General features: G+C 33.2%; 3 protein-coding genes across 3 annotated transcripts in view; 2 read left to right on the top strand and 1 right to left on the bottom strand.

Moving 5' to 3' along the window:
• The window catches only part of LOC149481201 (uncharacterized), a 169143-nt gene that overhangs the window by 71777 nt on the left and 79399 nt on the right, over nucleotides 1–17967 (bottom strand). The gene's annotated exons all lie outside the window — the stretch shown is intronic.
• Nucleotides 1–17967, top strand: part of beta4GalNAcTA (beta1,4-N-acetylgalactosaminyltransferase A) — a 141474-nt gene that overhangs the window by 98144 nt on the left and 25363 nt on the right. The gene's annotated exons all lie outside the window — the stretch shown is intronic.
• Nucleotides 477–1451, top strand: LOC149481205 (uncharacterized). Its single transcript, XM_089706115.1, has one exon. The coding sequence runs from the start codon at nucleotides 477–479 to the stop codon at nucleotides 1449–1451; it is 975 nt and encodes a 324-aa protein (XP_089562241.1).

Here is a 17967-nt window from a genome sequence, read left to right as displayed (position 1 = left end):
AACTGTGAATAATTTTTTACCGGAAAAAAAAACAAGCATACACGAGGGTAACACGAAAATATTACGTCGTTGCTAAGAACTATTTTTATTAAAGACTATATCGAACAATTAGAATATAAATTTCAACGTTAGCAGTACCAGTGTCCGTAGCTGTGTCGATCGACACCCTTACTCGAAGAATCGTTAGATGCCAGTTCAAATCATCACAGAACATTTATAAAAAAAAAAAATATGTTTTTTTTTGAGGATTTTTTTTTTTGCATTTATAAATAGTACTGTAAGGAACTATTAAGAAAAAGAAAGGACCTAGACATTTGGAAAGAAAAAAGGAAAATAAGATTAACTTACACACTATGTCGAATGTTTGTAGTGGATGTCGAAACCTAATCAAAGGTTCTCATTTCCTAAGATGCTCTCTATGTTCTTTAGCGTATGATTTACAGTGCGCTGGAACCAACGATAAGAGATTTTATGCCATGTTACCTGAAAAGAAGTCTTCTTGGAAATGTCCAGCATGTCTAAGCCAGCGACCCAAACTGGATAACACCAATACGCCAATTCGAAACTGCACTAAACCTTGTGAGGACCTTGGTTCAACAACGGAACAAATGGATAATGTCACCCAAAGGATAAAAATAAGTGCTCCTAAACGGCCAGGAACTATTGCTTGCAATGACTTACCTGTAACTGAGGCCAGTTTGCGTGAGATTCTGAATACTTTTAAGATTGACATCGTCGATGAAATACAAAACGCCGTTGCTAAAGCAGTATGTGACAAATTAAGTGGCATTACGAAACAAATATCAGACTTTCATGACTCTTTAACCTTCTTAAATGACCAATATGAGGCACTTAAAAATAAACTGCAAGAACATGATACTGTTGTTGATAAATTAACTAAGGAAAATGCTACTTTATTAAGCACTGTAAGAGATCTTTCTAGTCGACTAGCCTATGCGGAACAGCATCAACGGGATAGCAATGTAGAGATTAATGGCTTACCCGAAAATCGCAGTGAAAACTTAATTAATTGTCTTACTAATCTTGCAAAAGTAGTAAATGCAGATATCATAGACGGTGATATAATGCATGTAACTCGTGTGGCTAAAATCAACAAAGATGATAGTCGACCCCGTGCTGTTGTTGCTAAATTGCGAAGTCCTCGCCATCGCGATATTCTGCTGGCGGCGGTACAAAAATACAACAAATGTAACCCAGAAGATAAATTAAGCTCACACAACCTGGGAATTGGTGGAATTAAAAAACCAGTTTATGTTGCAGAACATTTAACCCCAGCCAACAAAATTCTCCATGCATCTGCTAGAATTAAAGCAAAAGAAGCGAGATACCAATTTGTTTGGGTTCGGAACGGCAAAATATATGTGCGTAAAAACGAAACTAGTCAAGCATTACAAATCCGATGTTTAGACAGTATAAAACTGATGACATAGTCTCCTTTTCTATATCCCCAGTGAATGTTGCGGTTCTTATTTAAATTTATAATAATGATTACCTTATATTATCAAAATGTTAGAGGATTGAGAACTAAAACTAATGACCTATACAAGAATATTCTGTTAAACTCATACGATGTTATTGTTTTAAGTGAAACGTGGCTTAATTGTGGCATTTCTAGCAGTGAAATATTCGATTCCCGTTATATTGTTTATCGTAGAGACCGTATTTGTAACAAAAAAACTAAGTTGGATGGGGGTGGCGTCCTAATAGCAGTAGCTCGGAAATTACAATCTTCTAGATTATTTAAATATGAAAGTGAATATGAGGATCTTTGGGTGAACATTACTTGTGTTATTAACGGTGTGACAAAAAACATACCTATTTGTGCTATTTATCTTCCACCTCCAATCAACTACAATGCCCTTGACAAATTTATTTATAATGCTAATAATGTACTAGAACATATGGAAAATGTAATAATACTAGGTGATTTTAACTTAGGAAACTTAGAATGGGCTTATGGTCAAGGCGGTACTTGTGGAATGGTTCCTATTGCATGTCACGGTCGTGTGGAGTGTGCTTTGGTTGATTTTATCAACTTAAATAACCTTGAGCAAATAAACAATATTACAAATCAAAATGGAAAAATATTAGATTTAGCCCTAACCAATATTCCTCGTTTTAAGGTATCTACTGCGATTGATATATTGACCAAACCTGATCCCCATCATCCGTGTTTATTTCTGAGTCTGGTATCTGAAGCACCTTCCACACTAAGATGTGATGACTACGTCAGCTATAACTTTTTTAAAGCCGATTATGATTGTATTGTGCGGGAACTGGAGAATATCGATTGGTGCTCCAAATTCGCTAACCTCGTTGATATTAATGATAAGTTAGAGGCATTTTACGACATTATGCGTAGTGTAATTGATAACCATGTGCCTAAGAGTAAAATGAAGAAAAGTAAATACCCTCCCTGGTTTACGTCTGCCCTAATTCACGTTATCAAAGATAAGGAAAAAATGAGGCTCAAGTATAAGAAATATAAAAATCCACGCGATTTGTTTGAATTTAATTTATTACGAGAACGTTCCCATAAATTAATTACACTGTGTCATCAAAATTATAAGTTAAAGATCGAAAATGCAATCTCGAAGGATAGTAAAGCTTTCTGGAAGTTTATAAATAGTAAACGCAACAATCAGACATCTTCCATACCTTCTGTTGTGTGCCTAAATGACAAAATCGCGACCAACGGCCCTGATATAGCTAATCTTTTTGCATTGCATTTTTCTTCTATATATTCTGAACCCTTATCAACTATTTGTGTTCAGAACAGCGAAGCTGCTTGGGATTCTTGTGCAAGGGTTATTGTTTCAAAAAAAGAGGTTCTTCTCAAGTTGAAACAACTTGATATAAATAAAGGTGCTGGTCCGGATCGAATTCCTCCTGTATTTCTTAAGCGCGCTGCTGTCGCAATTGCCTCCCCTCTCGCTATAATAATTAATGAGTCACTAAAACAAGGTATATTTCCTGAATATTGGAAAACCTCTACAATTGTGCCCGTACACAAGAAGGGTGACCTAGGTGCAGTCAATAATTACAGGCCTATAACTATCTTATCTTCATTATCGAAGGTGTTTGAATCGCTGATCTGTCCAGTTTTGACTCGATATTTAGATAAATTTATAACTCCACATCAACATGGCTTTAGGAAGGGTCACTCAGTGCAAACTAACCTTGTTAAGTTTTTGTCTGACCTGACGCCTGTGATGGACATCGGTAACCAAATGGACGTAGTCTACACAGACTTCAGTAGCGCATTTGACAAGGTGGATCATCTGACTTTACTCGCAAAATTAAAAAACTATGGTATATCGGGTCCTATTTTACAATGGATTGCATCTTACTTGGATAAAAGGAGTCAAGAAGTTGTTGTAAAAGGTTTCAAATCTAAAGTGTTTACTGCTACATCTGGTGTTCCCCAGGGATCACATTTGGGTCCACTTCTGTTCGTTGCTTACATCAATGATATCTGTGATTCTATCAAACATTGCAATTACGCACTTTTCGCTGATGACTTAAAAATTTACAAAACTGTTAACAGTTTGGCGGATGTAGCTGCTATCCAGAATGATTTAGGTAATATAGGTCAGTGGTGTAAAAAAAATAATATGATAATCAACTCTAATAAGTGCTCATTCATACGATTTACAAGGAAAAAAGTGCCATTTAATTCGACATACAGTATCGACAATGCTCCTCTCCTTCACCAGTATGAAATTGTCGACCTGGGTGTAACCTTGGATAGTAAACTCAAACTTACATCTCATCTTGATACAATAATTAAGAAAGCTGCAAGGATGACTGGGTTTATTAAAAGAAATGCAACATCCTTTAAAGCATCCACAAAAATTGCATTATATAATGCACTCGTACGGAGTCACCTCGAGTTCGCATGTGTTGTGTGGAATCCCCATCACGCCGTGCACTCGCAACGCTTAGAATCGATTCAGCGATCGTTCACTAGACATTTGGCTTTTGCCTCCCAAGGTATCACACATCGATGTCCATATACTGAGCGCTTACATTATTTTAAAATGATGACATTAAGAGATCGCCGTAAATTACACGACCTGGTATTTCTTTTTAACTGTGTAAATGGTTTAACTACCTGTGAGGATATTGTTTCTGGGATCTCTTTTCGAATCCCGTATAGTTTACCCAGAAAACCGATTAGTAATCTCTTTGATCTACCAGTGAGTCGAACTAATTTAGTACGTCAAGCACCATTGCCTCGAATGTGCGCAGCATATAATCAAATTGTCACATCTATACCGGACCTTGATATATTCTTTGGATCTCTTGCACAATACAAACATAAAATTATTAATTGCTTGATTAATAATAATTGTAAAAATACTTAATTATAGATAACATTAATTAAAATAAAATTCATAAATAATTCTATATAATTTCGAGAACTATCTATTATTGTAAATGCTGTGTACACCTTTCATTGATAAGTACATAATATTAATTAATTAATAATGTTAATTTTATCATTGTCAAATGTATTTATTGTTGGTGTGCCAAATTAAAATAAATAAATAAATAAATAAACTTTCATTGATATATTTTCGACTCCATATACATATACTTAGCGACAATTTTTGGCAGAGTAATAAGTAAGATAAATATACATATACTTCAAAAATCATACAAAAAATAACATTAAAAATTCACATTATTCCAAAGTGTAAGTGTATAGTAATTCTACATCACATAAAGATTTTAGATACGCCAAATGTTAACCTTCTTCTTCGTCGTCTTCAAACCATCTTCACCTTTTTCAAACTTATTCTATAGACTAAAACGAATAGACAAGTTTTACAGGATGGCGCGAAACACTCGTGTGAGATAAGCAGGCCACTTGAAAGCTGGCGGAAAAATTCAACTACTTCTCTTGTAACTAGTAATCCTTTAGAGTAAGAGATATTTCAGTACAGTTATAAGTAGTTGCCTATTCCTGATTTTGTATTATAATTTGTCTATTATTTATTTCATTAACATTGAAATACTTTAGAACCACGATGCGTATTCTGGTGTTTTTTTAAACTATTGCATAGCTTCTATCGCGGGCCTTGAGGGCGGGGACCGAATCCAGAAATTGCGTAACGAAAAACCTCACGCTCCCCACTCCGACGGGCTCGGAGGTGTGGCTTGAAGGCATAGCATGCAATAGCTTTACCGCGGCAGTCCCCGAGTGCCACACGTCTTTTTATGATTTTTGTGATGTTGTCTATTTGATAATAAAAGTAGGTACTTGGTGTATTTCATACATATACTTTAGTGGTGAAGAATTTGGCAAACTTTTTCCAAACCAAGAGTTTCACTTTACGTTTTATGAATGAGGCTTAAATATCTTTGCTAAATTACATCCAGAATATTCTGGAGCATACATGAGAGTTTTATCTTTCAACGCATTCATTTCACATGTTAGTTTTTCGGTTTTAAAGCCTTAAAAACCCATCTGTGAATAAGGCCATAAAGCCCGTTCCGACATTTATACAAAAGTTTTTACTGGAACCCCACGGTCATTCACGGTTCCATAAATTGAAGCTATAAAAGTGTTTTATGCATTAAAATGGTTTCTCTTCACAATTTTTATTCACGTACTGATTGACAACGACAGAGGCATCAAAGGATTTTCTCCGCGTGGCATAAATTTCATAGTATTCATTCGAAAATTCATGAAAGTTCAGGTTTATTTTCGTTCCGACGAACTCCATTCAGCCTCTATACGTGGCTGCGCAAATTTGCTTTCGAACAATTTAAAAACTGATACACGTATCGCTTAACATGAATTTATAAATATGTTTAATCTTCATGATTAAGTCGTAACTTTTATATAGGTCGCTATTTATCTCGATATTCGTATATAATTTTATCATGCAATATATTATTTCTGACGTGTTGTCTCTTTCTTATAATACTGTAAATGTAATCGTTTTATGCGATAAGTATATTGAAAGTAAGATTTATTTCAGTAAAAGGATATTTGTATTAACAGCCAAAGAGAGGAAAAGGGGTAAAGACTTATTGCTTTGCTGGTGTCGCGTTAAGATCTGCGGAATAGATTAATCCTCTTTATTTACGACTACTTGTTTATACAATTTACAGCCATATTTATAACGAGCTTTCCACCCGCGGCTTCGCCCGTGCAGTCAAACAAAAAATCGGCATAGTACCCGTTCCCGTAGGATTTCCGGAATAAAACCTATTCTATGTCCCGGGGTAAAAAGTAGCCTATGTCCTTTCTCGGGTATCAAAATATCTCTATACCAAATTTCATGCAAATTGGTTCAGTAGTTAAGGCGTGATTAAGTAACAGACAGACAGACAGAGTTACTTTCGCATTTATAATATTAGTATGGATATTAAGTTCGTTCATTGACGTTAGCAGCTTTTTTTTAAGTATTGAACTCTAAATTTGAATATCTATTGAAAAAAAAAACAACATTGTTAGCAGACTGGTTTTTTATATTTTTTAAAATAATTCGTTTAACTAAAGATTTCAGGTAATATTTCGATCTCAAGTAAAAGCTCGCCTTAAAAACTTGGCGCTATAAGAACACAAGATTCTACATAAAAACTATAAAAGTATCACAAAAACGCGATTCTTCTCTGTGAATAATAAAAAATCGACTTAAAATATGAGAAAATCAATACTAATATCAATTTTCTATTTATATCATGCAGGTCATATTTATTTTGCACGTTGGCAAAACTTCTGGTCAAAAAGCTTGTTTAAACAAGCCTAGTATTAACCGAACATAAATAATTAGCTAAACATAAAAAGTTAAGCCAAGTGAGTTTTATAAAACGAAGCTTAAAACCATCATATTACAGCACCTGTACCATAAAATTATGAGATTATAAATGAATTTCCCGCTAACCTAATCCCGGTATTAGAACAAGCCGCTGGTACACTGTTACTGGCTATGGGTTTAGAATATTAAGTAGTTCCCGTAATAGCACAACGCAGTCTACAAGTTAATATTACACATTGAAACTTTTACCGTCTTATTACAACACGTACTACAAAATCGGGTCATAACTCCAAGTCGTATTAAAATCATGGTCTACGTAAGTTCTTAGGTCTTATTACAAAACATGTTTTAGCGTTAAACCATAGACTAGCTATCTATGGTCTAAAGATAAACCTTTGCGCGCTTCCTGGTTGAACGATGGTTCAAATTGTAGTCATTAGACTAATTATTGACTAATTATTGTAACTAATGTAAATAAAGTCATAAGTTAATAGTTAAATCTTCAGTTCTAAAGTTAAACCATGACTGTGAAGTTGACTTTAAAGTCTTGGTTTAAACCGGGTCTATTTAAGTTTTTTTTTTTTTTTTGTAATAAGACGGTTGAAGACCTCTTGTGTTAATACGATTTAAATCCGTAGACCAATCGTGAGCTATAATCGTAGCTGTTAAACAGTGCTACGGCGTAGACTAGTTACGCCGTAGTTGCTCGTAGCCAGGCACGTTGGCGAGGTAAGCTTAATTTGCCTAAATTGATAGGACTGTTCAGACTATTGGTGTCTGAGTTAAATAAATTCATTGGAATAAATTTCAAATATCTTTTTAATTATGCAATAATGTGAAAATGAAATATACCCGAAAAGATAAAAAGCTATTACAACATATCATTGAGTTTTATATATAAAATTTATAGTGTGTATGTGTATGTGTATGTGGCTATGGGTTTAGATATAAGTATAGTGAGTTTTTTTATCACATTTTGGAAAATACTGATCATTATTGACACTAATAAGTTATGCTACGCTATGGCTACGTCGTAGCCTATGTCTGTAGCTATAATCGTAGATCTAAGAATGAATGAATTATCTTCTAAAAATTTAAATAATACCTTGTTACATATATTTAATCATCAACAACGATACGAGGATTTTCAATTTATTACACCTTTTCATTAAACAAATAATGTTTTCGATCGTACATATATTATCTCTGACCTTTTCAATATAACCTAAAATATCTCAGAAAGGCTAAATAGTAAAGAACATTCAGTGGAGCGAAGTGATAGTTAAATTATTCATGATTTATGAATATCTAATAAGTTGTGAGAGTCTTGAATAGCGCTCAGAGAAAACAGCTTAGCCTGAGTTATCATCGTATTAGATCACGTAGAACATATTAATATTACTATTTAATCTAAGGGCGGAAAGCTTATTTTCTATATATATAGAAAACTAGCTTTCCACCCGCGGCTTCGCCCGCTTATTCAAAGAAAAACTCGCATAGTTCCCGTTCCCGTGGGATTTCCGGGATAAAGCCTATCCTATGTGTTAATCCAAGTTACCCTCTATATGAGTGCTAAATTTCATTGTAATCGGTTCAATAGTATTTGCGTGAAAGAGTAACAAACATACATACACATACACATCTTTCCTATTCACATTAAATATCTATTTGCGCCAAGTCGCGTTCTAGCATACATTCCTTACCAATCAGGGTTGCCTGGAAGAGATTGCTTTTAAGCAATAAGGCCGCCTTTTAGTACGTATGTGCCGTGTGTTTTCATTGTATCTTAATTGTAATTATAGAATAGCTTATTGATGTTTGGTATATTATGTACAATAAAGAATAAATAAATAAATAAATAAATACTTACACATTTGAGTGGAAATTCTTTTCCCTTCCAAAGCTTAATTTAATTAAAAAGATGATAAGAAAAACAACGCTTGGTTAAAATTATAAGTTGCAGGCGGAAATACATTTCGCTTTTAATTTTGTAGTTTTAAAAGGTTATTTTGAATTTAATACGATAGTCGGCGTGCTTTGATATATTTTGTAAGCGAAATTAGACTTTATGTTATGTTAATAATATAATATATTGTTTATTGTTGTGGTTCTTTTTCTAAGTTCTGGTTCGGGACAGAGAGAAACTAATGAAGATTGATAGAGGAAAGTTGATGGAGGTAGCGTTCAACTATTTAGTAGAATATGTATGAATGCAAAGATCAACGGATCAAAGGGTTTCTTCTAGTTTCTTTGAGATATAAGGGTTTCAGCAAATGTTGATGAAATGAAATGAAATGAAATAAAGTTCCTTATAGATAATTTAACACTGTAATGTTTAGTTTTATTTGAACTAACAGATAACCTATTCACTTATAGATAGCATTTGTGTATTCATGTTATTAATATCAAAAATGCATTTACTTATGTATATATCATTAAATGTGCACACCTTATTATTCCATAATAACATTCGTACATTTAAATTGCGATAGTAATATAGCCTTTATAACGCTTACAGTCTAACATTAACTTAAGCTATTTAATCGCTTCTTTAATAACCCTACCATAATAGTTCAAATAGGTATAAACACAAATAGGTAGACAAGATGGTTTCAATTAAAATAAAGGACCAAAACCCGCACATTCACACCCTCGGTTGCGCATTGCAGGTAGTTTGGATGTTGCAACTATCCGCCGAATAATGAAGCCATTTTCATTCATCCCGTAGATAGAGATAATCTGTAATGTTTTACATATTTATTTATTTATTTAATACTTTAATATTATAGTAACTATAATATTAACTACTTACCGAAAAACACAGAGTACCACTTATTTGGTGGCCTTATCAGTTATTAGTGATCTCTGCGAGGCAATCACAGGAAAAAGTAAATGTTAAGTCGCCTGTACCCAAACTGAAATTTTTAGGGTACAAAATGTAATTCTATTGGCGTATGTGATGTTTTATCGTTATTTCTCTGTATGTTATTACACCTTTTATTTTTATAATTACGGGAATCATAGGGAATATACGTATACCTACACACATTTCATACACATATTACAGAATAAAACCTTTTTACAGTCCACTAACAATTCTTGCAGCACAATTTTTGTTATTAAATTAACTAAGATGAATTGTTATAAACTATTATATTGGATTATTGCAAAAAGAGTATTTCAAATACTCTAGTGTCCACTACAGACTTGCGCTGTCCTTAATGAGACTTGTTGACTTTATCACGAAGGACAATAACCAGGTCAATGGCCCTTCAAACTACTTTTATCTAAAGATTATTATGAGAAACGAGTGTTTAGTTCACTGCTTTTCTTATCTATACTTCTATACTAGTATTTTTAAACTGAAGAGTTTGTTAGGCTGTTTGAACGCGCTCAGGACCTACTGGTCCGATTTGAAAATTCTTTCGGTGTTCGATAGCCCATTTTTATATTAGCCCACCTTTATATAAATAGCCTTACTGGTTGACCTTGTTCTTTCACCTTGACTTGTAACGTAACTTTGTTGTTTAAAAATAGCCCAAAAAAGGGTTCGTGGCCAAAATGTTGGTGAGTAAAGATAAAAGTTTGCTGTGTTCTATTCTATTTGGTAACTAACAATATAATCCTTGTAAAAGTGTTCATGTTTTAATTAGATATAAATAATACGACTTATTACTTATATTTCTCGACTAACTAACAACATCAGTGCTTAAAGAAAACTAGTAGGTACCTACCTACATTTTCATTTCAGAAGAATAGAGTATAAAATTCTTTACAAATCTTTGAAGCTATCCTTGCATTCACGGTTGTCGACGTGTAACAATATCACGGTGTGAAAAAGTGAGGAAAATCTCAAAGAATCGTTCATTAGGCCGGCTGCCGTGTGAATTGTGATAGATTGGAGAGAGTCAGCTTTTTCTGCGCTATACAAAATTGGATACCCATTTTGTGACACATTTTGCACGACAAGCTACACTATGTACTAGAAAATATTTTTGGTTCAACGTGGTTCAACTAAAGTTTAGTTATTCTTGTGAAAGTTTCACTAAAAAAAATAAACAAGAAGGAATAGGAAGGAAGGAATAGATATAACATGATTATCTTGCAATCGTTTCTCTAATACAATAAAGAAAGAATTCACAAATAGGAAAAACTAATTTACCTAACTTGTACCTAACAGTATATCGCGTCTTTGGTTATTGTAATTTCCTTTAGATAGTAATAATATATTACGTGTATGGTTATTTAACAGCTATTAACCCTGTGATACAGGCTCTCTCGACAACCGATATATTCGTAAATTATGACGCCCCATTTGATAAATATTCATGATGCATGCTCGCAACTAATTCCTTAAAGATCTACAAGGAATCTGCAGTAATAGTTAATAGTTATTCAGAAACTTTCAGAGTTCTTTCACGTAGGCCTATCAGTACGATTTTTTATATGTGATGATGTTAATATGATTTTTTTTTCTGTAAACGTAAAGATATTTTTTCATCGACTATGTACTCATTTGAATGTTGAAATTCTTTACACAAAGTATAAAAAGTAGGACGAACTTAACCATCAGCTTTACTTTTCGTAAACGAATATGAAAGGCAATGTAAATTTTTAACCCTCGTCTGAAATGTAAATCCATCCGATGTCTCTCAGTTCAGAACTTGTTTCATTTACAATACAAATACACGGAACTAGTTTAAACACTCGTTAACTTCCAAATGGACGTACAAAGTGCTTTAAACATAGCTTTCGATTTGCCAGTCAATTGTTTTTGATTGACAATCGTATTGCTTGGGGACTTTTTTTTCAGTGTATTTTCAAATAAGCTATATTTTGGCATCAGTCAGCGATTACGGCCGCGAGAAATCGTGTTATGTAGTACATAAGTAGCTTATGTTGTTGTTTTATAATCTGTAATATATTGAAATAAATTATAGTCTATCATAGAGGTGCAAAATAATGAAAAGTATTATGTATGTTAGCGCGTTTAAATTAAAGATAAAATGATATTTTATAAGTAAATCAATTGATGAACTTAATTAATTATTTTAATAATAATCAAATGGATAAAAGTATTAATAATCATTTAATTATCAAATAATAATAATATTACATGTCATATTCAAAATAACGATCAAAACGACACAAACAACACCTGCGCTGACTCACACAGTCACGCCACTCGAATAGTCGTCCTATAAATAACGGTCGTCTGCAGTTGCGAGTCATTCTTGTACCGACTTTGGTCGAGTCAAGATGTCTAAAAAGTATTATATCAGTATTTAATTACGTAATACAACCACGCTTTAACATCAGAAGTAGAAGATGAACCAGCCCTTACTCGGAATCCTGACAGGCTGGCACAAATTCTTCCATCATACTACGTGACAGTGTGCAACTGTCACTGTCACCATCATGACAGTATACCACTGTGGTACCAGTGACAGTACCTTCGAAAAAATTGAATTGAATTGACTTCAAGTAAACAAGAATGAAGGAACTCGCACGATGTGTGTTTTCTTTTGCGTTGTGTGAAGTAAATGTTTGTGGTGTGGAATATTGTGACGGTAATGTAGTTCATCAATATTATAATGTGATGTGCAATCCGGGCGGTAGTCCAGGATATTTGAGCCTTTAATTGTGGTAAGCGAACGACGTGCTTATGTCCTAAATAATAAGTTTTTGATCCCATGGAATTTGGATCCAATGTGGTGCCTTCGATGGCGCCCAGTGTAAGCTATTGTGGTGGTAAATTATTATTTTTCTGTATTTTGACGATTGAAAAACGCTTCTAAGCGAATTCCAGTTGAATGAATCAATATTTTAGTTTGAGTTCATCGTGTGGATGTGATGGTGTTCTATAAGGTCAGTTTGGCCGAGCGGTTATGTTTGTGTTATAATACATTGTGTTTTGACATCACGAGATAAATTACCGTACTCATTTCAAATGAACGTACGAGAACGTTTTGTGTTATTGTTTTACTATGGCCAAGCCGGATATAACTTGTGTTTTAAATTTTAATTATGTTCCAGGACTTATGGCTATCACTTGAGAGTTGAGATACAGATGAGATACAGAAGCCGCTGTTCGCAGCTGGAAAAACTCGTTGGGCTATCGAATCCTATGTAAATCACAATAATACTCGACAATGATTGCTATGAAGCGAAAAGTACAAGCAATTGCTAGACTACTATTGTGTCCTATGTACGTGTAAGAATAGTACCAAAGCCAAATTTAGATGACCGTGTTAGCGGTAATGGAAACTAATTATGATAATCGACTGCAACTTGTCTGTACGGGTCTTCTTTGACTTAGTCTGACAACTGGGCAGATAATAATACAATCGAATGCCACTTGTCTGTACGGGTCTTCTGTGACTTAAGTCTGACAACTGGGCAGATAATAATACAATCGAATGCCACTTGTCTGTACGGGTCTTCTGTGACTTAAGTCTGACAACTGCGCAGATAATAATACAATCGAATGCCACTTGTCTGTTCGGGTCTTCTGTGACTTAGGCTGGCAACTGGGCAGATAATAATAGAATTGAATGCCACTTGTCTGTACGGGTTTTCTGTGACTTAGTCTTACAACTGGGCGGAAAATAATAATAACCTGATTGTCACTTGTCAGTATGGATCCAGACAGTGGTTTAGCCTGACAACTGGACAAAGAAACAAATAATTTGAATATAGTGTACTACTTAAAACAAGTCGGAATGTCACCAGCTGAAGTGAATTATATCATTGATATTTTGAGTTTTGAATTACCGCTCAGAGCACGAGCTTTTTTCAGAATGGCCGTGTTAGCGCGTTTAAATTAAAGATAAAATGATATTTTATAAGTAAATCAATTGATGAACTTAATTAATTATTTTAATAATAATCAAATGGATAAAAGTATTAATAATCATTTAATTATCAAATAATAATAATATTACATGTCATATTCAAAATAACGATCAAAACGACACAAACAACACCTGCGCTGACTCACACAGTCACGCCACTCGAATAGTCGTCCTATAAATAACGGTCGTCTGCAGTTGCGAGTCATTCTTGTACCGACTTTGGTCGAGTCAAGATGTCTAAAAAGTATTATATCAGTATTTAATTACGTAATACAACCACGCTTTAACATGTATGATTGGATATGTGTAATTTTTGATGATAAATTATGTAGTCTTTTGTTCATTATTGAAGTCACTATCATAAATTATAGATATCGCTATATTTTAGTATTCCTTTATTTGTATTTTTACGTTTGAGTTTGATATAAAATAGAGTTTATATAATTGAAATATTGTATAGGCTTATTTGCTATAAAACAATAAGATCAAATATTAAATGTTCTTCGAGCGGATCGTCTACAAAACTTCTAACTATACTTACATCTTAATCTTAATACTATTATAAAGGCGAAAGTTTGTATGGATGTATGGATGTATGGATGTTTGTTACTCTTTCACGTAAAAACTACTGAACCGATTACAATGAAATTTAGCACACATATAGAGGGTAACTTGGATTAACACATAGGATAGGTTTTATCCCGGAAATCCCACGGGAACGGGAACTATGCGGGTTTTCCTTTGAAAATGCGGACGAAGCCGCGGGCGAAAATCTAGTTTAATAATAATAATGAAATTAAACTAAAACATTTATAACAAAGGCTTTCAAAGTGCTTTTGAATCCTCCAATAATGAATGTATTGTACTGTAACTTTATTAAATTCTATTAGCCCTTACTTTGCCTGACAATTGTATTTCTATAGACAATTAGTAGGTAATTTGTCAAATTTAATTTTAAACTGCGAAAGAATTTATTTTTGTATAGTGAGACGGGTTTTCTCGACTTTTTTGCTGTATCTGTAACTAGGCCACTCACGAACTCACTTTAAGAATTTTATTTGTTCTACTTTTTCTATTTAAGCGTTTAAAGGGACTCGACATTTATCAAGCGTGCTTAAGGGTGCGTATAAAGCAAAATTACCAATCTTCTATTATCGTGACAAAACCAAACGTTTATCTCGAGAAAAAAAGAGCGCCAAAAGTGGTTTATCGCAGATAAAACCAAAACTAAAAGTAATTACACAAAATGCTCTGACAAATATCTTGCAAATGTTTTAATATAATTGTTTATGAAAAAAAAATCATAATAAGTATTACCATGTCAAGTAGAAAACGTAAAAGTGTGAAAATTAGAGCTAACTTGGTGATTTTTTTTTATCGAGTAAATTTTAACATTTTATGTTTTTGATTAAACAGAATCGTTGAACATATCATCTAGTTTGATATATATTTTATTTTTTAGATTTGGTCTTGAATATTACACGTATCATCTAATAGAAGATTGGTAATTTTGCTTTATACGCACCCTTAAACATCGACATTCGACAACATTGTATGATAGATTATATTTTCAACGTACTTACATGTTGTGTTTTTAATCTTATTATCTATAATAGGGTATAAATAAAAGTTTTATATAAAATAGTTGACGTTATAAATATTCTTTAAAGAGGCTTATATAAAATCCTAAAGGAAAAAAAGGCTCTATCTAACTAAAAAGCAAGGATGATTAGTGTTTAGAACGCGCTACATTGTTTATAGACCGGGATCCCTCGCCCTTTTTCGTAAGTGATAACACTAACAAGCTAAATTTTCGTCAGTAGCTTCATTTTGACGAGACGCCCAACATTAGCTAGTACAAAAATTTCGTAAGTGGTAGCTAACAGGGGTAATGAGAACATAATTTGTTGATTTAGTGGTTATCAAAAATTCATTACTAACTGGTTTTTTTATTTATAATTCTTATAATAATAATCTAAATTAGCCGAAAAAATATTTGTCCTACAAAATGCTAGGTTTGATCAACGAGGTCCCATTTTTGCAACATGTACTATTTACGAGGTCATGAAAAATTATTACTAACCAGCTGATTTTTTTTTGTTGGTTAGTTAATAATTATATAATTTAACGCCCACATTGTCCTACACATTACGTGGAACGTTTTTCTAGTCCTAGACTCCTAAGTTGTCCATACCACAGGACCATTTTTTTTATTAGTAACTGTAGGACAAGAGTATCACGTGATACATTAGTGTGTTTTTTATCCGAATAAAACAATGTCCTACAAAAAAACTGGTATGCATCCGTAGTCCTACAATAATCGTAATTTTCCTTTTTCCTATGTGCAACATGAGGTAAAGTGAAAATATATTTATTGAAATAAATCAACTTTATTATGTAACATACATGAAAAAGTAGATATTTTTATATAAAAAAGTAATTAATTTTCATCTGACTCATCAGAAAAACATTCATCCTCACTACTGGCATCACTCTCCTCATCTTCATCAGTATCTTCTTCATTCTGATCTTCCGTGGTATCTAAATCTGTAATAATATGAAAAAATTAATTAATGTCGCCGAAAAATTAAAAACCAAATTTCAATAATATTAATAGGGTTCCTTGCAATTGAGAAGATAATTCTTCAAAGGATGGGCTTTGAGGACCATCAAACCAATAATACTCGTATTTACCATCAATTATTGTCCATCCATTATTTTCAGGTACTTTATCTGTGGGGCACCGCATGTGTGCATTACACCATACATTGCTGATGAATACCGTTCTTTTAATTTGTTGCAACAATTCTTGTTTTGTTGGTGGCAAACTGGAAGGATCATATCCTATAATATTTTTTTTTAATTAATTTTACCGATTTTTTGCAGATTTGTTGTTCTTTAGCCTGTTTGTACGGAACCCTCAGTGTCGCGAGTCCGACTCACGCTGGCCTTATTTTTATTAATATGTATTAACATCGTATTCAATTTCCAATGATAAAGTATGTGTATACAAAATACCTATATCGATAAAGTATGTGAATACAAAATATATCGATAAAGATATCGATATACAAATTTACTATGTCTCATCTCTAGGACATTTGGTGACCTTGAATTAGCCAATGAGAATGCAGCGCCCCGCTTCACCATACCTCAAGTTGTTGACAGATTGAACTTAGTACATACAAGCTAACATTAGGCGTCTAGTGGTTGTGTGGTCGATGTTTCAGAGCGTCCAACACGTGGTCAACAGAAAAAAACAGCACGGTTATAGTCGGCTTCAGCATGGAGTAACTAAACACAGTACGCAGCATCGCGCGCATGCGTACTAATATAACTAAACTCCAATAGAAAAATGTACAGAATGAATAGATTTTTATTGTTATGAATTTCAAATTCCATTGGAGGATCAGCAAAATATACCATGCAATTTGTAGGACAATGTGGGCGTTAAATTATATAATTATTAACTAACCAACAAAAAAAAAATCAGCTGGTTAGTAATAATTTTTCATGACCTCGTAAATAGTACATGTTGCAAAAATGGGACCTCGTTGATCAAACCTAGCATTTTGTAGGACAAATATTTTTTCGGCTACTTTAGATTATTATTATAAGAATTATAAATTAAAAAACCAGTTAGTAATAAATTTTTGATAACCACTAAATCAACAAATTATGTCCTCATTACCCCTGTTAGCTACCACAATCGAGCATTTTCGTAAAGGAAATTCTTGGGCGTCTCATTGAAACGAAGCTACTCACGAAGTTTCAACTTGATACTAATTATTTTTACATCTAGTATTTGTACTACAACCTAAGAGTGTCGGACTAGAAAAACGTTCCACGTAATGTGTAGGACAATGTGGGCGTTAAATTATATAATTATTAACTAACCAACAAAAAAAAAATCAGCTGGTTAGTAATAATTTTTCATGACCTCGTAAATAGTACATGTTGCAAAAATGGGACCTCGTTGATCAAACCTAGCATTTTGTAGGACAAATATTTTTTCGGCTAATTTAGATTATTATTATAAGAATTATAAATAAAAAAACCAGTTAGTAATGAATTTTTGATAACCACTAAATCAACAAATTATGTTCTCATTACCCCTGTTAGCTACCACTTACGAAATTTTTGTACTAGCTAATGTTGGGCGTCTCGTCAAAATGAAGCTACTGACGAAAATTTAGCTTGTTAGTAATCACTTACGAAAAAGGGCGAGGGATCCCGGTCTATTACTCTCACTATAATTTAAAAAGAGTTATAAAATAGTCTATTAATTTATAAATAAGTTCTAGCTTATTCATTAGCGT

Source organism: Colias philodice, chromosome 17 (assembly GCF_061535455.1).
Source record: "Colias philodice isolate Cphi_HAF_F1 chromosome 17, ilColPhil1 Martin Lab GWU primary, whole genome shotgun sequence".
NCBI classification, from domain to species: domain Eukaryota; kingdom Metazoa; phylum Arthropoda; class Insecta; order Lepidoptera; family Pieridae; genus Colias; species Colias philodice.
Note: the sequence above shows the minus strand (reverse complement) of the source record. Positions and strands in the feature narration are given on the sequence as shown.